Consider the following 26,749-nt stretch of genomic DNA (forward strand, 5'->3'; position numbering starts at 1 on the left):
ATGTATACCACACCTGTTGTCCTAAAATATGTCAGCTTGAATAGTCAAATTTGCCCCGACAGAAACAAGTCTGGGTGCTTTTAGAAGTGAGAATCAAGGGAAGTCTTCTTTTTCAAGTTAACATTCGAATAAAAATGCATGAAAAATGTTACTTACTACACTTTTAAATATTTACTTCTCCTCAAAAATTTTGGAACGTCTCATTGGAGTTGGGAGCTGGTTGCTGCCTTATAGGATGTGCATTTGTAATAGCACTTGATCTCTTTATAAACTTGCAATAAAATGAGGAGTTCAGAAGTGGCATGCTCTGAGCTTTATCTTATCTGAAGCTGCAGTGCAGCACTGTGATATAGTGGCATTCTTTAAGGTATTTATGGAGCCCATAGATAACTCACCGAAGCACCAAACAGGCTCTGTGCTGATTTTACGTAAGCTACATCAAGCTATACACTTCAGCCATACTTTTTGTTCTCTTTGTCAGGCCACTCTTACCATTGTGACGACTGCTTTCCCCATCTCATTAAACTAAATGCGCCTGAACTGAAGTCCTGAATGTTTGCCGTTTTATTTTGAAGGAGATCAGAAGTCGACTCATCTCCTTTCATCCTTCATACTTGCACTGTCCAAAGGGAAGGAATTTGAGTTTCACAGAGTTTGGTTCACAAGAGATAGTTAGGTGAGTTTAATGGAGGTTGAGATCACACAGCCTCCTTAGTGGATCTGGAAACTACTAGGAGGAGCTCGAGGAAATAATGTAGATGTACATGGGTTACCACGTCCATAATTATGAAATGCAGCTTTCCTAATTATGCCGTGATTATAAGATTTTAAGCTCTTGTGCAATTAAATGTCTTCATTTGCACTCCAGGAACTAATTTGCACATTTTCTAGTTCTAGTTCTGCAGTGCTCATGAAGTTCTTTTTATTTACCAAACTGTCTAGCTCTGCAACTAAATGAATTATATTTTAATGTTTAACTGGCCATTGAAAAATTGTCTGTCAGGGCTAAGTAAAGGACACACTGGTGGTGTATAATTTCATCTACAACCAGAAGAGAAACATCAAATATTCTTCTTCTGAGGGGTGCAAACTAAAACCACACAACACTAGTGTTTAAGCAAAGAAATGTGCAATAATTTGACATCATGTGATCGCCAGATAATTAGTCCATTGCATCATAAGCAAGAGGAACATGACTTAAACTAATAACTCACCAAAACCCTCGTGATATTTTCTGTAGAAGACAGTCATCATTGATTTAATGCTTTAATTACCGAATGCTTCTTTGTGATTATTGCTTTCCCAATTGGTGTTAAAGTTAATTTCCTTAATGTATTAAAATACAAGGTTAAGGTTTTCAGAATATCTAATTATAACTCTTTTATATGCTAATATATGCAGCAAGGCTGTCAAAAAACCTTATTGCATCATGTTTATTTGAATGAACCACACGTCATTTTTTGCACAGTGCAAGCATGGAAGGAAAACAGAATTTATTAATTTATTATTCATGATCACAGAAAACACCAAACCAAACTTTTTCTGCAATGTTCCATCTTAGAAGAAGCTGTAAAAGGGTTGACAGCCCCACTATTAATTATTCTCAATGAAAGGTAAAGGGTCACATGATAACACCCATATATATTCTTCTGCTGATTACCGTAATTGGAACCTATTCCAGCTGTCAGAGGTTGAAAGATGGGTTACACCACGGGCAGATTTCCAGCTGATTTTAAAGGTACTTTTCGTAATGAGCGCAATGAATTTGTAATACAATATTTTCACCACCAGGGGAGAGAATTTTACCATGTGGGTTCATTCGCTTTCTTTTTTCGCCCCTTTAGTCTTACTTCCATTACCTGCAGATGCTTAGTGTTCAACTGGGCTGTTATTGAAAATAGAAATGTTTTTCCTGGTTAAATTAAGTTTAAACAAATAAAGATTTTTTTCTCACTGTACTGTCTTGTGCTACAAAGAATTCATGTTCAGTTATATCAACTTTAGCGCAGTACAGAAATCATGTTTTGGATATAAAGTCACAGCAGCCGTTTCCTCACATTTTGTTGAAGACTTATTATGTTTGTCTATACATTTAACCATTTTTATTCCATATGAATGAATTTGGCTGTTAATAACTTGAATACTGAAAAACTTATGAGCCTAGAAAGGCACTAATAGATCAATATTGAGATGGACGCAGATAGACGGAGATAGAGAGGGAGAGAGGAAGATGAAGTGAAGCTAAGCCGGGCTCCGAGGGCCGGCCAGTGATTAAGGGATGGGAGGGATGAACACCAGCCACTGAGGGACTAGTGTCTATCTGTGTGAGTCCATGTGAAAGCGGGGCTGAGGAAAAAGCTCAGAAACAAGAACCCACTGTCACGGTATCTTAGCAACCGTCTCAGTCTCCCAGGTGACAGGGACTGACATCATTTCCTGTTGGTTAGTGTGTACACACAGTGTCCACGTTCTTTGGGGGGTGGGGGGACTGCATAAACTGACATATGTCATTAAACATATGTGAGAAACTGAAAAGTTCAGGTGCGTCATTCTCCCTTTTCTCTCAGCGCCCGTGCCACCACGAGGTGCACAACCGGCCCGTGTTTGTCGATGTACAGGACTTAACTCACATGCAATAGAACTGATGCGTAAGCAGACTGTGGGCATATATGTGGAGTCCGTGCCATGTGCGCATGCGGCCAGCCTGTTTGTACGTTATGCCAAGGGAAACATGGCCAACTGATGCCATCTGGTAGGACTACTTGGCACGAGGAGACTCTCTATGGTTCCACAACATATTGGAGTAGTTAAAATTAACACTGTGACACTATTTGGCAGAAAAAGACACCAAACTATCTATTACTGTGTCTATTTCAGTCTCACTCTCTCCCACCTTAAGAGTCCAAGCGGCGTTCACACGGGGGTGGCGGTAGGAGTGCGGACTCATCAACAACAAAACCTCTTTGTAATCACAAACAACTTGGTCTTATATGATGTTTACCTTTATTTCATCTCCATAAAACAACATGATCAATAATTAAAAAAATCTTAATTAAAAAAAAGAAAGAAATAACACAGGTTTCCATTTCAATGATAAAACTTAGTATAATTTCTAGAAGCATGATAGCTTGTTCTATCCTGTGTGTAGTATGGGGGATTAGCGTGCTGATGGTTTGAACATTTACATGAAAAACTAATGCTCACATTGTCTGCCCCTAATTAACTTCAGCGACTCAGTCCTGTAAAAAAAAAAAAAAAAAAAAAAAAAAACTGCTTATGACTTGTTTCCTAATTACGTTGAACATTTGTAGGATTAAAGCGACAGAGCAGACATATGTGTCGAAACTGGAAAATGGCTGCCCAGATTCAAATCGAAAGCCCAGTTCCATCAGATAAGATCCATGAGGACTTCATCCTCCATCATGCTCGAGACCTGTGGCATCCCGGGCTGCGGGACGGCTCCTCTCTGAGCTCCAGACATCATCATCTGACCTGGGATGGGAAGAAAGGATAAGAGAGTTTCTGGAAACGCTTTAAAAACCGAAGCGGGGAGAAAAAGTTAAGAGTTTAAAGCAGGATAGTGAGAACTAATATGCCGCGGCACTGCATTTGTTCTCCTTTTTACAGAGACCTACTTTAGAGACACTTTGTTTGAGATAAGTAAACATCAAGGTACTTAACTACTGTGTACAGTGAGCTAAAATGTTTATGCGCTGCAATAAAATGTATTGGCTCAGACATGCAGGATTTCGAAGCCAAGTGCTGCTGTTTTATTTTTTTCTCAAAGTAAAACATGAACAACAAACCACAGGCAATCGCAGACAAAGATTATGTATATGGAGCCATTTCTATCATCAGGGAAATCTTTGACACCCCATCGACGTGCACTGCCTGATGGCACTGACAGTGTTCAGACTGGGACGACTGCACAGCGGCTGTGTTTTCTGTTGGAAGCGTAGCTTTGTTTTGTTTGTTTTTCTGATTACTTGCAGTACGTGCATATCAAACCACAAAGCAAACCAGTGACTAAAATCAATCCATACTCTCAGAGGGTGTAACAAGTGTTGGATTTCAGTACTCTTAAAAAAGAAAAGCCACGTCTACTCTGCACTTTTTCAAACGCAACACATTATTTAATTTATTTACTCCCTATAGAAAGTAATTTGTTACCCCAAACACTAGATTACGATAGTGTTTTGTGTAATTTCGAGTCAATAATAAAGCACTAAACCTCTACAGTAAATTACAAATTCATAAAAACATAAAAACACAAATACTTCTGTCAAAAAAAATGTCATTTATATTGTTATTTATTAGGCAAATAATAAACTGAATTCACGAGCTGGCACACTACACTTCTCTGAGATAGAAAACTAATAATTAAAAAAAAAAAAAAAAAAATTTCTGCTTTTTTGTAGGTCAGTAAAATTGTAAATTCATGAATACAAACAATAATTCTGTTTGGGCAATTAAAAAAATAATAGATTAACCATTGTAGAAACATAAATGATATTGGTAATTACCAATATTGTTCATTTAGGGCAGCCGTTAGGGCTGTTCGATATAACGATATATATCGGATGATGATATGAAAATGTCTATCGTTTCATATTATGCTATCGTTTGTTTCGTGGTGTCACAAAATAAACTGTTTACGGCAATATTTTTCCATAGTTTTGATGGTTACTGTAGAATTCCTTTAAGTTCTTTCTCTTATATTTAATATAACCACACTACGGACGGACAAGCCACTGTTTTCAAGCGTTGTCGTTAGCAACAATGACGGTAAAATCATCGCGTGGCTCTGCCGTCCACTTGTTTATTTTCCACATAGACCTTTCACAATAAAGCTGAAAATTCTGTCCTGATTTTTCAAAATAAACTGAATCACGTGAAATACTATGCAGAATGTTTACGGACGAAAAGCTAAAAAGAGCCGTCAGGTGCTAAAAAATAAACGTTAGAACAGGCTTTTCCCCGCAGCACGCCGTGTAATAAATACTCACAAAGAAAATTGCGGCCGTTTCAACTTATGTAACACCCGACTCCAGGTACACGCCCCCCAGCTGAAAACACTTCACGCAAGTCGAGTTGCCTGAGATTCACAAAATTTACAGAAAATGTTAAATTTTTGTGACATATATCGTTGTCGGAACGATAAATGTCTTATATCGGGATATGAGATTTTGGTCATATCGCACAGCCCTACCAGCTGTGGCATAAACATTACACTGGATGGAAGACAATGGACATATCCCTATAAAGCATGATCCAAAAAGCCTGTTCATCTCACAGCTTCACATCATAAAAGGAACATTTCAGAAGTAGAACATTTAATCTCTACTGGGTCTTTTATTTTTAAAAAATGGCCAGATTCTCCATGTTGCGGCTCAGACTTTCTGCCCTCCTCATCAACCTTTTCTGAGTCACGCCACTTCCTACCAAAATTTAACATCGTTTTACCTCTGCCAAGAAGATTATGTAATTAACTTTCTGGAGTCTATCCAGATGTTGGTCCGGGTATCTTGTGAAGTATTCTATTGCCAGACATGATATAATTGGACATCTCTAGTCTTATTTTCACAAAAACACATCAAATTGCATTAAGAAAAATGAAGCACACGTTCATCCTGTTTGAACTTCTATCATAAAAACATATATCATATGAACTAATGTGGACCCAGAAATCCTTCTGGTTCCATGGGCTCAGCTCATGCGTTGCATTGAGGGAATTTTCAGGCTCAGCAGAGGCTGACTGCTCTTGTTTTTTTAAGCAATGAAAACATTTAAAGTTTGAAATCAATAGATTAATGCACCAGAACGTGTGCAGACTTTTTTCAATCAATGTGCACAAAAATAAAATGTCACGAATCAAAATTTGCCCAGTACACAAACACACACACTTGAATTAAATCTTCAACTCAAACAAGTCCATGAACTTTTGTTAGATACAGATGGCTGCTTTGGTGGCTTTAAAATTTGCTTTGAAAATAAAAGTCTGCAGAAATATCTTTAATGGAATAAAACAAGAATTGCTCTTTTTTTTCCATATCTAACTTGTTGTCAGTTTCTAGAAATGTGACCTTTAAAAGTTATTATTTTCTTTAGATGTCAAGCTTAATATCCTTCAATGAGCACATTTCCTGACCCGTATTCTAAATGCCTACTTGAGTCAAATATTAGTGAACTCTTTCCACCTCTCTGTGGGATGCTTGCTGACCTGTCATGGGTTGCCTCCACTGGCTCTGCATTTGAGCCCCACCTCCTGGGGCCTGGTGGACCATCTGTTGTCCCAAACCTTGGTGAGACATCATGCTTGGCATGTGAGACACCCCACCCTGCTGCAAGGACAGAGACACACAACAGTTTCAGAATCAAGCATTTACTACAAGGTAATTCATTCGAACAGCTGACTGGTGCTCTCTTACTGGCTGCTGTTGGCTGAGAAGGAGACTGCGAAGCTGTGGATTGGCTCCTGGATTTGTGAGGCGAAGGATGGGACCCTGGGGCGGGGCTTGTCCGCTAGTCGGAACTTGATTAGGTGGAGCGCCACTGACGGGCGGCTGTTGATTGGTTGGTCCGGCAGCTCTCATTGTCATCTGAAGGAACGCCACACAGTTTAAGAGTTAAGCCTAAATATTAATTAGAGTAATCACAAACACTGCTATTTTTGAAAGTAATGCTACTGTTAATAGCAGCTGCAGTGGTGTGACAAATTAGAATTCAACATTGTCACATACAAAAAAGCAGTGTTTGTGCAGGCTCACTGAGCATTCACTTGGTTCAAGTGAAGAAAAAAAAAAAGTTAAACTTGACCTGCACTTATTCTAAAAATGGAAAAATAAGACAAATAAGTTCTGGCTCTCCAAATTACTGGGTGGATGACCCATAATCTCAGTTTACACACTCGGGGTACCTTAAATATGATCCCCAGCCAACTACAAATAAAAGGAGTTATTGGAGTCTGATATTGGCGACTACAGTCTAAAAACCTTCAGATGACAATAAAAGATCAATTTCATTAAATTACACAAACATATGCATGCATGTCATCAGTTTAATGTATTATTTAGCATCAAGGGCATGCGGCCTCAGACGTACTCAACAGGAACTTAAAACGTCAGCACACATGCTGTGACAGGAAATTAGCAAGCAGCTGAAAAATGAAGCAATTATGGAATGTGCAGTTCCTCTAGTGGCCACATGAGGCTGGCTCCAAAGGTGAGTCAATCCCCACAGGCTTGCATGTTAAGATACAACGAAACAGCACTAAAACCAGCCTTGCTTAGCATGAATAGCATGAATCACTCCTGGCTCAAAAAAACTGACAAAGCTAAAAATTAGGCCTCAAATTTGAGTCTAAAACCAACAGGTGACGTCAACCTCCATTTTTTTGTTTTTTTAAATACAGTCCATGTAAATTAGCTACACACCAGGCTGATGCTGAGCAATTGGTTGAGAGAAATAGCTATAAACATTTTCACACATAAATGTAAGAGAAATCATGAAAGAATCAGGTTGGGAAAAATTCCACAGTCGTCACAATGTAGGAAAAAGTCTCCATGTGGTTTAAGTGAGGGAGCCTCATTGTATTTTTGAATTCTCATGCACTGTATGAGCAAAATTATTTGGTCACACCTCTTAATCTTTGAATTTGAGAGTTTTCACTGGAAAGGGAAAGCATTTAGGAGCTATAGTAATTCAGCCAAAGTCCCAGACAACATTACAATGTGTTGTGTAGGTGGCCAAGGACGTTTGTCCATGTAGTGGATGTTGGATAATGTTGCATCACGTGTGAGAAAGGTTGAATACAAGATTCCTGACACCGTCAAACAAACGGATGTTTCTTGATTTTCAGGACAAGAGATGCAATTGTAAGGTAGCTTTGAATGAAGACACAAGGAGCTTATTATACTATATATTGTATTATAATCGATGTAGCTCAGTAAGACCTACAACTGAATTCTAATATTATAATTATAAGCCCTTGTGAACAACGTAAATACATGTTGGTTAAGTTGAGAGCTACTTTGGGTCTCACCATGTTGTTCTGTCTCTGTTGCTCCTCCATCATAGAGACCTGACTAACAGGGGGCATGCCCACCACCACAGACTGGTCAGATCAGAAGAAGGAGGGAGGGGGAGTGGAGAAGAGTGGTGGAAGTGTGAGGAAAAAAAAGAAAAAAAAAGAAAAAACAGTGGAGGAAAGAGTTAGCAGCAACGCATGCAGAAATCCCAGGCAGTTCAGGTGTCAACATCAGGCAGTGCAGGAGGAATCTGATGAGGGAAAACGGGCAGACGAGCCAGCACAGAGCGGGTTCATTTATTTACCTGCTGCTGGACATTGCCGTGGGAAACTGGAATAGGACCCGGGGCTCTGTTGATGAAGTTCTGATTGGGGGGGACCTGATTGGGCTGCATAGGTCCTGCTGCACTGTTTAACTGCTGAATAACCAGAGAAAGCAAGAAACTGCGGTTATTATAAAATTTAACCATCTTTAACTGGTCTCCACTCCAACACTGCTCCATCTCTTTAGTATATGACTTGAATGACACCACTGTATTTCACACATTCCACACATGCGCGCACACACACATAAAAAAATCCAACAAAAACCCAGAAAGAAAAAACAACTAATCCAAAAACAAAAAAATGCAGAGTGGGCACAAACCCTGGATTGGTCACTTAAAAGAACCAGACCATATTTTGATGGTTCAGGAACTGAACATTAGCACAGTGACAGATCCCAGTTACGCCTGTATAGGAAGTCCAAGCCCAAGTCTATTATCCTAGTACGAACTGCGAGAAACTTATTTAAATTTGTGACAGGGAGACACGTCCAGGTGACTACCCTGCATCCTCTGGTAACACGCTTCAACTGAGTAGCCCTGTTAGTTGAATACAGTTACCAGTCCACCGGTTAACGGCAGTTCACCCCTTGATGATATGTACACTTTATACATTGCTAGGCTTCTACTTTAGTGGGCTAGAACCTGTTAGAACCATTTAAAAAAGATGTAACAATGCTTTATAAACATGTTTAAACCCTTATTGTTTCATGAAAAATCCAAAAAGCGAGTCCACAGTTTAGCTTTATAGCTTCTCCTACTCCTACTTCCCTTTCTCCCTCCTCTTGGGAAAGCCCAGACATGTCTGCAACATCCAACCATGACTCATACAGCCTGTCTGCAGTTACATCACTCAGCAGCAGTACAGAAAAATAATTTTATTCACTGATTACATTTATCATAATATAACTTGATTGTAACCAAATTATTATTTGCATAATATATAGATTTGCATATATAGTTTTCTTGAAGTCTGTGTTACTTTAACAACAGTAAGGCTTTTATCTGTTATCCTTGGGTGGAGAGGGGTCTCTTTTAGAAAACTGACAAAGTTTAGATAATTTAATAAGAATGAAATCCATGGCAGACAGAATCTGTTTGCTGCATCTGAGAATCGTTGATTAATTTCTTGCAGCAGCACTCATAACCTTAAATGCAGATTTAACAGCATTACTAGCAGACGCTCAGGTAATTTCTGAGGAAAGCAAATCATGGCAGACATAATCTGTGAGCTGCGAATGCAAATCACTGGTGAGTTTCCTCTCCCACAGCCACTAATTCAAACCTGCAATTTTGCACTGCGGTTCAGGTCGTTTAAAAGTTATTTAGCCCGGGTCCTCCAGAAACAAAGTCTCTTGGCCCTCTCCTAACCCAGTCCTCCACAAGCTGGCTATGTGACAACAACCAGCACTCCACAGCGCTACTGTATCACTGGATCTAGACTGGATTCTGACTTAGAGATGTAGCTTCGCAAATTGTACTAACCACAATTATTACTGCTACAACACAACATCAGTGCTGTGAACCTAACCTATCTTACAACGGTCCCAGCTCTAACTTCCTGTAAGTGTGTGAACAACCCAAATTGTTCTACACAATGATGAGGAAACAACTTCAAATGGATCAATGCTGCTATCAGCACATGGCTGTTACAGGCCTGTGAATCCTTGTGTTAGTTTTTCTGACACCTCTTGCTTAAAACCAGAAACGTCAGAAAGCTCCTGAGGGTATATTTATTGTGAAAATCGCGCTCAAGTGACCTGTGGCCTTTCTGTTCCATTGAAGGTTTCTGCACTCTCTGAGCTTGCCCTAGGACACCTGTGTTACAGTGTGACAGGTGAACTGCAGCAGTCAGTCCTTCCACCTGTCATCAGCTGAAAAAGAAAATAAAAACAAATTGTCGTTTGTTTTTGTAAGCATTCCACTGCCTAACTGTCAAAACTGCCAAAAATAAATATATAAATATGCTGTTTTGTTATATATGTTATATAAAAAGTCCAAATTTAAGTGAATGGATCTTGAATTGAAAACTGCTAAATGTTACAAATATTCAAGCGGCTAAAATTGCTTTTTATTCCCAAATGCAAAATCCAATTAACAAACTGAAGATAAAATCTGATTAGTGCCCAGATGAAAAATAATGTTTCTCTTCTGCTAATAGGAAGACCACTGTTAAATCTGCCATTCTGCCTGGACTTCCTTTTGATAATCGTGTATATGCATCTCCAATCCTCACCCTAAAAGCAAACCACATCTGCGTATGCACAACGTAAAGGAGGGCTGATCCTCTTTCACCAGCACCGGATACCCACTTTATGTTATGTGTAAACTATGGCAAAATCTTTAAAGTGTGGGATGTCAAATATTATAATGATATCATGAACGTCACACGATCAAACTGAAACAGTTCTTACTTTACTGAAACAAGTGGATTTAAGTTAAACGATTTAGCTTATTTTCTTTTTTAAACATTAACACAGGGAGAGTTGAAACTAGTTTATTTTTTGTAGCTACTATTTAACAGCGTTTACCTAAAAGTGTCACATGGAGACAATCCTAAAGCTGCTGTTAAAAGAAAAAAAAAAAAAGGATTTAACACACTTGCTGAATCTGTGTGTGATTGTGCCTACTCAAAACGTGGCTGTGCAGTTTGGGCAGATTGTGGGTTGCAGCTTTCTGGAGAACTGCTCATCCAAACAAAATGAGTGAGTGATTCAAGTCTTTTGTCAGAGGAATATGAAGGCCAAAGTAAACAAAAACAAATAAAAAACCATGGCCAGTTACTTTTGTAAGAGTCAGTTTGAGTGTTGGGCCCTCTTTTTAAGCCAGCTCTTCTTTTTAACACTCCTTCAAAGGCCTGTTTGCAGGTTAATTCTTGGTTCTCGGGTTAAAGCTCGAAGTACATTAGGGTCAAGGTGACGGTTTGGCAAAATTAACTTGGCTTGGGGACTGTGTTAATGCCAATGGCTCTCCTCAGTAGAAAAAAAGAAAGTAAAATAAAATAAAACAAACAATCATCTCAGTGTGTGTGTGTGTGTGTGTGTGTGTCTTTCCCCAACTACACACAGAGTGGCTACACTCACTCTGGGGGAAACACTAAGAACAGAGAACAACTTTTAGCCAAAATATGAGAACCGCCAAATCCAATCTACCTCAAACTCAACACAGCACTTACTGGGTCCCCTGCAGCACATCCACTGAGACTGACGGGGTTCTGAACGGTTGTCCAGGCACATGAAGAGCAGACAGATTTCTTGATCATTAGTACAACTGTTTTTGCACCACTTTAAGTGAAAGAAAGTTGTATGTACTTGTGTTTTGATCCATGCTCAATCATCCAAGTAAGCAAATCCCAAAAAGTTGACTCTGTTCATCTGGGTGTAGCGTTTTCAGTGGGAGAAACGTTTCGTCAATCACCCAAGTGACTTCCTCAGGCTACGTCCACACTAGCCCGGGTAGATTTGAAAACGGCGTTTACGTCTGAAAACGCTTCCCGTCCACACTAGCGTTTTCAGTCGTTTTCACAGAGTTGTTTGTCCACATTGAACCGGCCCAAAACGCTTACGTTCCAGTCCTGCGCATGCGCAAAAGCGAGTGAGAATTAAAGGATTTGAAGAAAAGCTATCTGGAGCATGTACAAACTGATATTCATCTTTTTTAGGGCAGTCAAAATTGAGAGCAATCAAAACAACTGCTGTATAATGCACTACGCCATCTTTGTTTAATTGGTCACATGACTGCATCACATGACTAAAATGCATCATCGTTTTAGAAAGTCTGCGTTTTCGAGTGTCCACACTGCGACGGGACAGCTCCGTTTTGAAATGTATGCGTTTTCGAGAGCATTTCCAAAACGCTGCGTTTTTCCTTGGGGAAAACGCCGTCTCAGTGTGGACGGAAGGCCAAAATGGAGAGAACGAAAACGCATTAGTGTGGACGCAGCCTCAGTCTCAGCCGACTGCAGATTTCCTCAAGCTTATAAACAGTACATTTGCATAATGACTGAAACTAGCACCACCAACGAACAATGGGCTGTGAGGTCAGAAAAAAAAGAAATGCAAATGGTCATAAGTACCATTCACAGAGAGTTGGGGAATGGTGCTTACTTGTATGTTTTGTCCATGCTCATACTTTCTAGAGCCTGTTAAAGTGGATTTTGATCTCAGTGAGATTACCTGTTTAAATAAAGGATTCATTAAGTAAAGACTCACAAGATATAAAAGAGGAACTCTGAAACCCTGCTAATGTGTTCAGGACTTATGAAGCTTCATGTTAACTTCATCTGAACCTTTTGAGTATTTTTTTTTTTTTTTTTTTTTAAATCACAGAAGAAAGACTTTTTGTTACTTTGGAGTGGTCTGTGTGGCCTATCAAAAAGACAGAAGAAATGATTCCAGTCATCAATAACATACATATGAGTATGGGCATGTCACGATCGATTTTAATTTATTCCCTTTAAATAAGAACCTATCCAAACAAACAAAAAAACCCATCTAGGCCAAATAAATCAATACTGTTTACAGGTTTCGATATTTTTATACTAATGCTATGAAACCATTATCCATATTTACAGAACTTCATATTTGCTATATGTAGTTGATGTTTACTGTGTTAACAATGCTGAAAGAGTGTGAAACCACATATTGACTTTCTTTGTACATGTGTGTGCACAGACGGCAAGCAAAAGCAAACACAGAGGACGATGATACACCAGCGGAGATTTAACTTCAAGCACCACCAGCTGAGGTGTTTGTTATTTTGGATTTCACGGTTTAAAACAAACTGAATCCGCCAGCATCGTCTGGCGGGGTGGGGGATATCATATACAATATGCATCTCCAGTTAAACACAGCGACACGAAAAGAGGAAACCTGTTGCTGTTACTAAGAGAGAGTCTGAATAATTCACAAATATAGCACCTGAAATACTGAAGTAAAATGAACTGCAGTCAGTATCATCTGACTTTTATCTGCAGAGTCCTGCACTTTAAACAGAAATCAGCCAAGACAGACTATTGCAATATGAGACAAGTGGTAGGTGCTTGAAAAGGCAGAATTTGAAACTGGCAGCGGTGCTCCTGAGTTAGCTGTGCTCTGCGGGTGCTGTGGTGTTTTGTGCGATTCCACACTAAGGGAGAGACGAGGAGGAATGAAGGGTGTTTCATCCCTCCTCCAAGCACAAATTATTAACCAGACACTGAGGGAGGAAAAAAACTGTGATGGAAGATGGGGGGAAAAAAACAAACAAAAAACCCACCTTAACCCATCCATCTTGCTGAATCTGAAGAAATCACCCTGGGATTGCACTAATGCAGGGTATGTTTTCTGACCAACAAACGCAGTGCAACAAACAGCTTTAGGTCTTTTGAGGGAACTAACAAAACAGCTGCCTCTTTCTGTTCTACTGCCTCTGATTTATCTCCTGTCTTTAACCCACTAACCTGTGAAATCCTGGATCAAGGTTTAGGAGCTTGCATTGCTTTTAAGGGAAAAATATTTAATTTTTTTTTGCAGTGAACAGAACAAACTGCAATCTTGTTCCTAAAGAATGCCACTCCAGGGCTTTACACAGAGAAACCTTAACCACGGGTCCAAATTGAAATTTTAATTATGTTAAGATTGCTCTACCGCTTCACTATTAGTAATGCAGCACTGAATATGTGATGATACACAAGAGGCAGGAAAAAAAAAAATCTTCATTATAATTTCATGTCTACTGCCTAATCTAAATGCCCTGATGCTCATACACATACACGACTTCAAGTTACATATAAGGCTTATGCGCATTCGCAAAGACATAAAATTAGCGGGGTGAGTAAACAAGCGCTATCATCGCTGATGACAGCAGACTGCGTGAAGAAATGTGATCCAACTCGTGTAAAGCCGACAGCGGGCTTCATTTTTAAAGAGAGACACACTGCTTCTTTGGCTAGATGCTGCATTGTTTCACAGTTACGCTGCACCTCTCCTCCCTGGATGCTACAAACTGGAGTACAGCCCTGTGATGGAAAAGACAGCTAATCCAGAGGACACACTTTAAATCACCCCGTCTCCGGCGATGAAGATGAGCAGAGAGGGAGAGTGAAATTTCCAAGTCATGTGGACAAAGCAGCAGTGTTTGTAACCTGTAATGAACTCTGCCACAGGAACAGGGAACCTTCGCCAGTGAGATGGAAGGGAAGGAGGTGGGAGGGCGGGCTTTGTCTCTAGACCTCCTTATCCTGTCCATGAAGAGTGACACACACTTTGCCTCCTACAGCACGTCTTATGTAATGCTAACATCTAGACAGTCTGCAAAATTAACACCCCATCTTCTTTGCTTAAAGCTGAATTTCACAAGTTTACACTTTTCACATTATACCAAACATAGCACAGCAACTAGTGTGAATGTTTTGGTTTCACCTTGCTGTATAGCAAAATGACATTACCTCTCAAAGGTACCATAAAATAAGACAAGGTTTTCATCTTTAAAATTCCTGCTCCTTTCCTCCTGAAGAAACCTTAAACCTGAGATTATTCACTCTTCTTCTGTACGGGACTGCCTGTATTTTGCACCACAAACCGGTGCCAGAGATTGGGGTGCAGGTGCTTCTAACTATGCTGGTGTATAAAATGCTAAAATCATAGCCTAGTGAGCTGCAATACGTTGGATGAGGGCTGTGGAGCAAATCAAGACCTGATTCAGAAAGAGAAGAACACAATCTAGCAATTTATAAATGTGAATCATCACGTTAACTTGAAAGGTCCACAGAAAATGTATTACTCATCTTTTCCTGGTAGTTTAATCATAGACTGCATATGTGCCTCTGCTTCCTGTCATTTCCCCAAAACGAAGCTAAAACTTCAGGAGGCTGCCATCTTTCATTTTTGGATGCCCAGTCCTGATTTAACGCAGAATGCCCAGACCCGACTCCACGCACCCGCCCCCAACATTTTTACAAGCCTCGCTGCTCCAGTGGTGATGGCCTCTGCTGTGACTGAAAGCCACTTACACGCAGTGTTGGGAAGGTTACTTTTAAAATGTATTCCACTACAGAATACATGCCCCAAAATGAAGTTTGTAACGCATTCCGTTACGTTACTCAATGAGAGTAACGTATTCTGAATACTTTGGATTACGTAATATATTGTCATGCTTTTTACAACTACACGAATGTACTATTGCCGTGTGATTTATTACTATTACTGAAGGCTACTCGCTACCGAGCTAACATTGTTAGGTTAGTTCATAGACTGCTTTCAGAACTACGCATGATTATTTGCAGCTAGCAGGTTGTTAATGCTATCCATCAATTCTAACTGCCTGCAGTCTATGAACTAACCTCAGCTAACGCCAGCAAACAATGTTAGCTCGGTGGCGAGAAGCCTTCAGTAATAGTAATAAATCACACAGCAAAAGTAGATTGAAGACACTGAAGTCGCACATAGCCCAGGTAGCTAACACAACTAAAACAAGGTAATTGAACTAGGCTAATGGTTAAGTTCTTAAAAAAGAACTTACTTCAAGATGTTTCTTTAGATTGGAGGTCGATTCTTTTGACTGCTGGTTCTGTTGTGCTGGCTTCGGGTACATTGTGTAACTGACGCCACCAAAATTAACAGGACCCTTACATTAGAGCTTTTTATTTCGTGTTTTATTTGGGTTTCGGCAATGCGTGTAATTACCAAAATTTGAGAGGGGATAGCCTCACATATGAAACAGGAAAAGACCGCCCTGCAATCCATTTATTTCAACAAAGTAACTGCATACTACTAGTCAACTGTAACGGTATACAGTTCCTCATATTTTGTATTTTGCATACGTAACGCCAGTACATGTATTCCGTTACTCCACAACACACACTACTCCTCAACCCTCTAATATTTAGAACACATACACTTACTGCCTCCTCCCCCTTTACAAGTCTCAAAAAGCAGAAAAACGGCTAGACTCAGCAACGGCAATAATGCCTCCAACAGTGGAGGATCTTTTCTTTTAAAATATGAATACAAATTATGAGTTCATACCACCACTGAATCTTATGTGGTAAACATAATTATCCCTGCCACACACACACACAGTTGTGATATCAGTCAGCAGCTGCACAGTGTCTCCTCCTCCTCTCTGGTGCTGGCAGTTTGATAACAACAGAGGAGCCAGAAAAAAAAGGTTTTAGAAATTCTTTTTTTCTAATTTACTAACTAATCTCAAGATCATGTTGCCTGTCCTCTTTGTTTTCAGACAGTCTCAATAACAAACATGAGAAGTGCTTGATTCCTAAAAATCATCCCAAAAAACACATGTGCAATGTGTTTTTAATGAACAAGAGTGAAATGAAGGTGCAGGAGTTTACAAATTAAAACAAATTAATTTTTTCACTGACGTGAACAGGTGACGCATGCACGTTTAAGTAAGTTAGTTCCACAAGCTTAAGAGACAAAAGCAGCCTGATATCAGACGTAACAAGCACTTCATTGCACTCTGACTGTCGTGTCTGGAGCCAAGCAAACACAACAGAACAGAAGAGGAAATTGTGCTTATATATTCACTGGCCAATTTATTAGTTACAACCTGCTAGCACTGGGTTGGACCCCGTTTTGCCTTCAGAATTGCTTTAATTCTTTGTGGCACAGATTCAACGAGGTGCTTGAAAATTTTCTGAGATTTTGCTGCATATTGACAGCATCACGGCATCACACAGTTGCTGCAGATTCGTCAGCTGCACATTCGTGATATGAATCTCCCAATCCACCAAATCCCAAAGGGACTCTACGGGATTGATTTCTGCTGACTGTGGAGGCCATTTAAGCACAGTAAACTGACTGCAATGTTTGCTGGAAGCAGCTATCAGAAGATGGGTGCAGTGTATTCACAAAAGGATGGACACGGTCAGCAACAGGTATCATCTGGTGTTGCTAAACAACACTAAACTGGCACTGAGAGGTACAAAGTGTGCCAAGAAAATATCCCCTACACCAGTACGCCACCACCACATACCTGAGTGGTTAACACAAGGCAGGATAGAGCCATGCTTTGATCTTATTTTGTGCCAAATTTCAACCCTTCCACACCGACATCAAAGCATAACTTGACTAATTAGAGCAGGCAATGTTTTTCCAGTCTTATATAACTTTGGTTCCCTGCTCTTAGCTGACGGCACTCGGTGTGGTCTTCTGCTGCTGCTGTAGACCACCTGCTTCAAGGTTCTCTCTGTTCTGCCTACAGATAAGCTTTTCAGTATGTTACTGTTGCAGTCGTATCAGCTTGAAGCACTCTGCTCATTCTCCTCTCACTTTTGACATCACCAAGGTATTTTCACCCAGTGAACTTCCACTCACTGGATATTTTCTTTTTCTGACCATTCTCTCAGCAGTTTCTGAAATACCCTGACCACACCATGTAGTACCAACAATCATGCCACATTCAGTCACTTGCATCACCTTTCTTCTTCATTCTGATGCTCTGTTTGAACTTCAGCAGGTTGTCCTGACTGTGCCTACATGCATAAATGCACTGAGTTGTTGCAATGTGGTTGGCTGATTATACATTTGCATTAACAAGCAGTTGAACATGAGTACCTATTAAATTGGCCGGTGAGTGTCTGTTGACTCAGCAGGGCTAATATTAAATGAGGAAAGTGGATAATTTTCCGTCATTGTTAGAAAAAACAACAAAGAAAGGGAAACATTTGAATGTGCTATTTATAGGCTATTATGCAATAGCGTTAGTGGTCTGGCCCACTCAAGATTAAATTGGACTGCTTGTGGCCCGTGAGCTAAAATGTGCTGGGTACACCTGAATTAAATGAAAGCTGGAAAAATTTGGACTATTATTCCTGAAGGCTTTTGTATTCATGGTTTCTGTATTTATGGTCCCATATAAGTGCATTATTTGCTGTCAGATTTAAGCATACCTCCAAACTCCATTTAGAAAAAAAAAAAAACTAAATCAATATATGAAATTCAGCTGTTTGGTCTTTGCTTACCATGCTGGTTCAGTTTTGAGTGTTTCACTCTTAATAATTGATACCCAACAATGGTTTTCCCCTCTGTGACTTTGATTTAATATAAATATTTGATGTTAAAGAGAAATATTTAATATTTGAAACTGAGTTTACAAGAGCTTTAAACTACTAAGAGACTAACAAAGTCAGAGCCAAATTCTGACAACCCTAAAAATACTTGGAAACAAACAAAGGTGTGATAGTTTCATCACACACAATCTCAGAGCTGAGTGAAGCACTTAAATTAGGGGCAATTAAACCCTTAATATTTGATGTTTTAGCCAGTTATTAATCATTAACGTGAAATAAACAATTAAAAAGCAGTAACTGTGCATTATCCCAGCATTTTGAAATAAACAAACACAGCGCCGATTACTGCAGAGGCCATTGTGTTGTGGTTGAAGTAAATTCGACATAAAGAGCTTTTATGCTTTGCACCTATATTTGCCTTCAGTTAAGCAGCGATAACGAGGCGGGAGTGCAACAGTCAGCTAATGTTGCAGGAGGTAATGCCTGTAGTAGAGTGGCTGCTGTGAAGATACCAGGCTCACTAAATGAAATGTCAACAACAATGCAACTTAACACCTTAAACAATGCACCTCAATTCCCTGTCCAATCTCTAAAATACCTCCTCATTATCACCTGCTTTTGGTCTCCCCGCTGTACATGTTTTCTACCACACTGAATCCTTCTTCCCACAAACTCCACTTCCACTCACCGCTCTGTGCTGCTGGACCTGCTTGTGGCTGGTGATGACCTGCCGGATGCCGTTGACGAAGCCACTCTGGTCATTGGGGATGAGGCCCATGAATATTCTCTTCTTGGATGAGTAAAGCAGCATCAGCACCCGCACTTCACAGGGCGAGGTAGTGTGGGGGAAGTGGACGCAGCCAGCCTGCAGAGGGTCACAGGGCAGATTAAGACCCTGACATGGGACACTGTTGTAATTATGTGATGGGCTCCGGCTTGGGGACATAACCTTCTCCTAAGCTCCTTTGCCCAATCAAACATGCCAGTTTTATAAAGTGAATGCAAATGATATTAATTCACACTGTTCTTTCCCTGGGCTGCAAATCAAATTTAGGCAAAGAGGTAGAGCTCAGCTGGACCGAATGCCATTAATGCCTCCGCTATTTCTCAAAGGTACCAGCAGATTAAAAATAAACCACACTAACAAAAGTCCTATCATTATGCTACCCCTTTGGAAAAGGATCACAACTAAAAGCTTTTTTCTTTTGTTTAAACTGATGACAAATAATGTTTTAAATGATGTTGAGCTTTAAAAGAAAGAGTGGCCTAGAACCCCCTCTAGAGTCTTCACCATAAAACTGCAACACAGGGTCACGCTCAGTCCATCTACTGGGTAGAGGTGGAATCTGCACGCAATTTGCACTCATGCAAAATAAATTGAGGTATGCTGAATGATGGACAAGAGCGGGGACAAGCAGAGGACACACATTCCAGGTTCAGAGGAAGGCAGAGGGAGCTCGAAAACTTACAAAACCATTGGCCATAATGCGGTACAGGCCTTTCAGCGACTCCACGTCTTTGTTTGTGAAGAGAAACTGAACCATCCGAGAGTTTCTGAAGAGGTGACCTAAGGTTGTCTACGGAGAGAGCAGGCGAGATATGCATCATTCATAAAGGCGTCACTGTTGCACATAAACAAAACAAAAGAAAACAGTATAAACACACGGTCTCACCAGCAACTGCTGCGGAATTAGCTGCATAATGAGCTTCTGTGGCCACTGGTCTGTGTTTCTGTTTAGAGACAAACGTGCAGAGTCACGGCGTGAACAAAAACATTTCACCACTTTTAACGTCCAGGGTGTCTGATGAGCTACTCACAGATTTTCTCCCGGGTTGACGTGCACCTGACATGGCAGGGATCGTGTCAGCTTGGTGGCCGAATCCATGGATGAGGCTTTAGGTTTCTGCATGGGTTAACATAGAGGGGCGCATGTGAGACAAAAAGAAGAGGGGAATTTAGAAAATTTGCTTTAAAGAACTCATCTAGAAGGGCACAGAAAACATTACTTAAAGCTCACAGAAAGCTTATTCCAAGACATTTGTGTGATCTTTCAAACCAAGGCCGACTCTCTTAAACCAAAATTGAAATACAGAGTAGGCAGACTGGATTTAGCTAAACTGTGAAAGTTCTTGTGGCTGAGCACATTATGTATTAAGTTTAGTGTGGACACGCAGAACAAAGAAATCAGTAAGAGTGCAGAGAGAACAAATATATTTTTAACACTTTTATATAAGAATTCGCACCTCTAGCCCAACTTCAAAATAGACCTGATGATGTGTTCTTACTGTCCCTGAGAAAACAACTGAAAAAGCCCAAGTTCAGCCTGCAGAGTGGACAAGATTTTTACTCTTTCACAAATAATTAAAGGGAACTGGGAATTTTCTATTTTGGTCTGCATTTTAAGCCTGGGAAGAAGTGCATAGTTGCAGCCAGTTTATGGGGTTCATTGTCGATAAAGCTGTTACAATATTAGATGTTCACTATACAGCTATGATGGCCAAAATAATTTATACCAACTAGAACAGCTTTTGAAATCTGGGAAAAGAAATGAGTGAACAATAACATAATTTTATAAGTCACATGAACTTTTAATCTTAATTATTGTGGTCTTTTGCAAATGAAATACACTCAAAAAAGCCCTTAAAGAAAATCTAAAACGCTCAGCACATTATTATTCTTGCACTCAGCCAAAGTAGCTTTGCAAGATTCAGTTCAAAATCATTCTTATTTATCGTTTTCTGGGCTTTCAACCTAACAGATGATCCTCTATATTAAAAAAGCAGCTCTTTCCCTTCTGTGTAAGACAGCTTTTTTCTGATTGGCTGCTACTTAAAAATACAAGGTCTGAACAGCAGATAGGTGGGACACCATATGAGGAATATCCACTCTCTCTGACATCATACAAAAAAATAAGGAAAAACATAATATACTCCCTTTAAGCACCCAAAGGCTAGTGCCATTAAGTTTAATATTTAGACAGAAAGAACAGATTCAGAGAGTCAGATCACTCTCAATTCTGAGTTTCAGACAGTCTGATACTGAGCATTTAGAGCGGTCTGAAGCAGAGCAGGCTCACCAGGATTACGTGTACATATGCTGACCTCATTATTGAAACCATGCATTCAATGCTGCAATACAGCATAACGTTAACCATAACTGTGCAAATTAAACAGACAGTTATGGTGCTGGAACATTTGCAGTATTATCACGTGTGTTACTACTAATAAATCATTAAATTCATTAATTGACTAATTAAAATATCAGGTATTGTTAACACCAGAAAATCGGAACACTGTAAAATTTAGAAAAGTGACTGTTATGCAACTCTTTACTTATCAGCACACTCAACTCTCAATAATTTCCAAAATATTCAGAGAGCCCAAAGATGTTACTTGGAGAAAAATGACTGTGATTGCAGTTCATAGGGCCCTAGTCAGTTGTTTTGTAGGCTTAAATACCTCACAGCTTATTCAGTTTGAGCAATGAACTCCCAAAAGAGTGTGCTTTGGAGTGGCACCGTTCCTATTTGGTGAGTAATGTTGCCGTTTTGGATGTGTTTGACCATCCAACATTCAATTTACACCAGAATGCTCTGATGGGTATCTGGGATTTCAAGTTAGCCTGGGAGCAATTGGAGAATATTGCTGAGGAAAAGGATCTGTGGGCTGCCCTGCTCAAGCCTCTGCCAGTGACCTCAATCAGAAAAAGCAATTTAAAGAAATGGATGGACTTTTAAGACCTAAACAAATTGTCAAGAATTAAAAGGAGAGGGGCGCTCTCTCCAAGCACATCAATGCAGCAATCCCACTGGGAACACTGCCAGCACTCGTCTTCAGCGCATCAATACAAGATCAATGGTTAATCTATCACATATTAGTCAGGTCTACTATAGACCATTACAAATGTGTTGTGCTGCAGACAAATGGGTTATTTATCTCCAGGGCTTGCTAAAAGGAGCCAGGAATGTGGACAGTAACAAAACAATCTAATCTGCTTTAAATTAGAGGTGGATTTAAAAAGTGTGTCAGTAAACCACAGTGGAAACCGCAAACACGCCACATTTTAGACGAGAAAAGCTTTCATAGAATAACAGATTGAAATTCAGCCAAAAACAGAACATACCATATTGATAACACTGTACTCCGAGCAAGCGCCATCCAAGTGTGCTGGCAGTCCTTGAGAGTTTTTATCAACAGCCATTTCTCCAAATGAGTTTTAGTGTCTGCATTGTAATTGTTCTCAACATTACAGATTGTGCCACAGAAGAATCACTTACAGAGCTGAAAGCCTGATGACTTAACTGCAGTAGGAGGCAGCAGATTAAGAGCAATGTTTCATGCTTTTAATTTGTCCACTCAGATCATTTGTGACGGTTTGTATTTTCATAGACAAGATTTAGATTCTCCAGAGCTTCTTCATTCTTATTCCTGTCTGTTTAACCGACTTGTACAATTTTGACAAACAGAAGACGGGGGCTGGAGTCGATGCAGGGAATTGATCTGAGTCTGTCCACTAAACACAAACACTGGAAGACCTCATGAGTGTCGCATAAAAGGCATTAACATCCATTTTCCTGGCTCAGCAATGCAACTGTAAACTGAATCGATTTGACCTTGGGCAAAAACCAATAGAAGTAGCACAATAAAATGATGTGCAATTAATCAAGCTGTACAATAATCAATGGCAGGTGGTTATTAAGACTTACTGCTGTGATAGGTCCTAGACAGCGGTAGGGCAAGTCTCAGACTGTGCTGGTTTTTATTCTAATCTAATACAGGCTGATTTACAGCAGGGACATCTAATTCACTTATTCTGAGGATAGTTTCAAAAAATACTTATCAATTACAAAAGGACAGAAAATATAAAGCTGAGTCTAGGAGCCAGTTAGCTTAGCATTAGGAATGGAAACACAAGGAACCAGGTAACTTGTCTGTAGCCCCTCTGAAGCTTGCAAAGACAAAACTTTTTAGATAACAACATACAAATTTTGCACATTAAATAAATGCAACATAATGTACAGCCCCTCTGTCTAAACCAAGACGTCCAAGGTTCTTTTTTTAAGACAGCTCTCTTCTGATTGGCTCCTTCCTACAAACAGAGGGTTTGTGCATGAGATGTGAGGATATGAGGAACATCTGCTCTCACTGACTTACAGAGCCAAGGGCAGTGTTAGGTAAAGTAATGCATTAGATTACCCTCCAGCTAAACTAAGCAACACACGTTAGTATTGCATTTGAAGTAATCAGTTATTTACTTTGTTTTTCCAACCTGTAACTCTTCAATATCTTTCCGGATTTCCCTTAGTTTATTTTTGCTGTGACAAAAAGAAAACATTTCTGTTTTCCTCAGACTCCTTTGCAGCTGCTGCAGCACACCATTAAAAAGTATCAGACTTTCAATGTTTACTAAAGTATCGGTCAGCTGCTAAAAAGCTCTATTTCACATTTTAAAGAAACATCTTCGAGCTGACTGGTAAATGGAGCTCCACAGTGTACTGGTGGTGAGGCCCACTGAGGAGGAGAATGGTTAGTATTAGCAGTTTTCCCAGACCTCTTTTGTCTGAACTCTGATGACTTAAGTGATTCTTTCCTTGATGGTTTTTACTTTCTGATCACAAAGCTCTCAATAAAAGTAAGACATCCATTTATTTCCCATTGAATGAACATTAACTCAAAATCAAAGAATCTGTTTTACCTCTTGCCACTCGAGAACACCAGTCCAGGCCACTACTTTATTGGTGACACCTTGTCCTTGTGGAATTGGGTTTGGATTGACTTGACTTCCAGGCTGTAAGGAAATTAGAGGACGCTATCAATACAACACTTTTCCAGGAATAAAGAATAACTTCTCAATTCATAGGAAAAGTAATTATTTCAATAGTAAAACATAATTCTTTAGAGCTGATCGAACTACATTATTAGATGTAAGATTTGACTCATTTTAGACAATTGAATCTGTTAAAAAAGGAACATTAATAAATGAATTGGAAAACGAGGGGAAAAAAACGCTACCCACAATGATCTTCTAGGGAATAGCGACTCTTATCTGGTTTTGATCTGATAGTAGTAGTAGCATTTAAAATTCATTTTGATATTAGGCTTCAGACAGTGTGCTGGTCTGAAAACTCAGCTCAAGGCTGCTGCTTGCAGAGCATCACCAAGTAAAGTTCTGAGTCTTTCTAAGTGAAGCAGGGCTATTTACATGTGAGAATATCAGTATGACTTAATCTTTGATAGAGTTTACAGGGGTGAAAAACAGCAAATTAAACCTATGATAACCCAATATTTTTTCAGCCAACTTGAGAGTATATTTGACCCACAGAGGCTGATGCTCCAACCACTCAATTAGACAGATTTATTGCTTCCTTAATCAGCAGTTTCAGCTCTGTGTTGAGATAACTGGATGGGGGTTTCCCCCCCCCCCACAAAGATCAATTAGCCTTTTCACAAAATAAACCTGGATTAGGAAACAATATGCCACTGGAACATGGAATGAAAATGAACTTCTGTATGCAGAGTACTGTATATGTCTTCAGCATTAGTCCAACTGTTTTTTCCCCTTTTCTTTTCTCTGGGTTTGAACAAAATGTGTAAACAGAACAGAAAAATAAAGGCATGAATGTGACTTAGGTGTACAAAGGCTACGTTCACACTGCAGGCAAAAGCGCATCAAATCCGACTTTTTTGACCCTATGCGACCCATATCCGATCACGGTATGACAGTGTGAACGGCACAAATCCGATATTTTCAAATGCGACCTGGGTCACTTTCGTATGTGGTACTGAATCCGATACATATCCGATGTTTTAGAAAGCGACTGCTGTTTGAATGGTCATGTCGCATTAAATCCGTAGTTTACGTCAGTGACACAAGACAGACTCCAATTATCAGCGCCAGAGAAGCACCCAAGAAGACATTGTGAACGCTTCCTGGCCATCCAATGAAACTGTTGGGAAGACAACGTTGGAGAAACGTGAACATTTTATTTATACTGTATAATCTGCAGATTCTGACAGAAATCTGCAGCTATCCTTTGAAGCACCGCTCCTCTAAAACAGCAATAAGGATCATTATTAGGCCATATGTAAATAACAAAATAACTTTATAACTTCAAGCAAAATTGGGAAACGTAAAGTCCGAAACAAGTCTTTATATCAAGGGCCATCAGTCAAACAATACTGTTTGGTCTGGGTCTAAACAGAGCGCGTTGTGTGTGACGTCTTCTTTTGCGCATGTGGGCCGCTTTGAGGGTACACACTAGAGCGCGTTTGCTGTCGCATTTTATTTGTAGTGTGAACAAGCAGACAAAAAAAATCAGATTTGATCAAAAAAATGAGAATTAAGCGTTAAGACCTGCAGTGTAGCCAAAAACACCGCTGCAATTAATCTGAGGAAAGTGTTTTGCAATGTGCAACTGTCAGGACAAGTCAGCATTGGAAATAGGAATATATACGCTTGGAGGCCAATGTTTCCAGTGTACTGGACAACATGGAAGTAGTTCTTTAGTTACATGATATCACGATTGATGGCTAATATCCCCTATATAGAAAAACACTTCTTGTTTTTAGTAGGCATGTGTGCGACTATACGACTAATTGTCACTACTCAGCACCAGACTTACTACTCATTTAATCCAAGTCTTGCTAAGATTTTAAATGTGAAATACCAGTAAATTGTTGTGTCCTAAATGTTATGCAGATATCTTATTGCACCATTATTGTTAGTTCTTTTAAAGGTGAAAGAATGAGCTCATGGATACAAGTGGAAAAAATTAGCTTTCTCCAAAGGGCAGATGGGCTTTCCCTTAACAGTATGGTAAGGAGTTGAGTCATTTAGGAGGGGCTCAGAGTAGAGCCGCCACTCCTCTACATTGAAAGGAGTCAGCTGAGGTAGTCCTGGATATAAAGTTGTCTGGCCAGGCGTGTCCTACTGGCAGGAGGCCCCAGGTTGGGCCCAGGACACATTAGAGAGATTATATCTCTTGGCTGGACTCGATGTTTCCTGGATAAGCTGGAGGAAATGGCTAGCGAGAGGGGCTGCTGCCCTGCAACCCAGACCCAAATAAGTGAATTGCTGGATGGTTTATTGTTTTGCTATTTTAGATTTTAAATTATATTGAAGAAATTGTCATGAATTTTAGAGCAGCATGCATCATATTCCACACTTTTTGGTCGCAGTTTATTTGGTTTTTTGGATGTTAATTTGTCACCTTTTAATAATACATGAACGTCTTGTGACATGTTTTCATATCCTATCTAATATCGGTTTATTTTAAGTGTTTATCTTCCTCATTGTCTGAAGTATATTGAGTTTGTCATCGGTGGTCACTGAGTCTGTCTGAGCTACCAGCTTGATCTCTGCAGCTTTGGTTTTTCCAGGGACACATT

General features: G+C 39.8%; 1 protein-coding gene across 3 annotated transcripts in view; it reads right to left on the reverse strand.

The window, feature by feature from the left end:
* Nucleotides 1-2,984: 2,984 nt before the first annotated feature.
* med25 (mediator complex subunit 25) overlaps nt 2,985-26,749 on the reverse strand; it is a 30,858-nt gene continuing 7,093 nt past the window's right edge. The window contains exons 11-20 of one of the 3 annotated variants that reach the window (XM_084925216.1): nt 24,057-24,149; nt 20,180-20,265; nt 20,035-20,092; nt 19,831-19,938; nt 19,050-19,226; nt 8,332-8,442; nt 8,042-8,113; nt 6,429-6,599; nt 6,221-6,341; nt 2,985-3,492 (exon numbers count right to left, since the gene is read on the reverse strand). In XM_084925216.1, coding sequence (XP_084781342.1) covers nt 3,389-3,492; nt 6,221-6,341; nt 6,429-6,599; nt 8,042-8,113; nt 8,332-8,442; nt 19,050-19,226; nt 19,831-19,938; nt 20,035-20,092; nt 20,180-20,265; nt 24,057-24,149 — 1,101 coding nt within the window. In that variant the 3' untranslated portion in view covers nt 2,985-3,388. Of the gene's footprint in view, nt 3,493-6,220; nt 6,342-6,428; nt 6,600-8,041; nt 8,114-8,331; nt 8,446-19,049; nt 19,227-19,830; nt 19,939-20,034; nt 20,093-20,179; nt 20,266-24,056; nt 24,150-26,749 lie in introns of all 3 variants that reach the window. The other 2 variants (XM_084925215.1, XM_084925217.1) reach the window with 2 other exon arrangements.

This window comes from Perissodus microlepis, chromosome 4 (genome assembly GCF_051167445.1).
Source record: "Perissodus microlepis isolate ML-2025 ecotype Zambia chromosome 4, ASM5116744v1, whole genome shotgun sequence".
NCBI lineage: Eukaryota > Metazoa > Chordata > Actinopteri > Cichliformes > Cichlidae > Perissodus > Perissodus microlepis.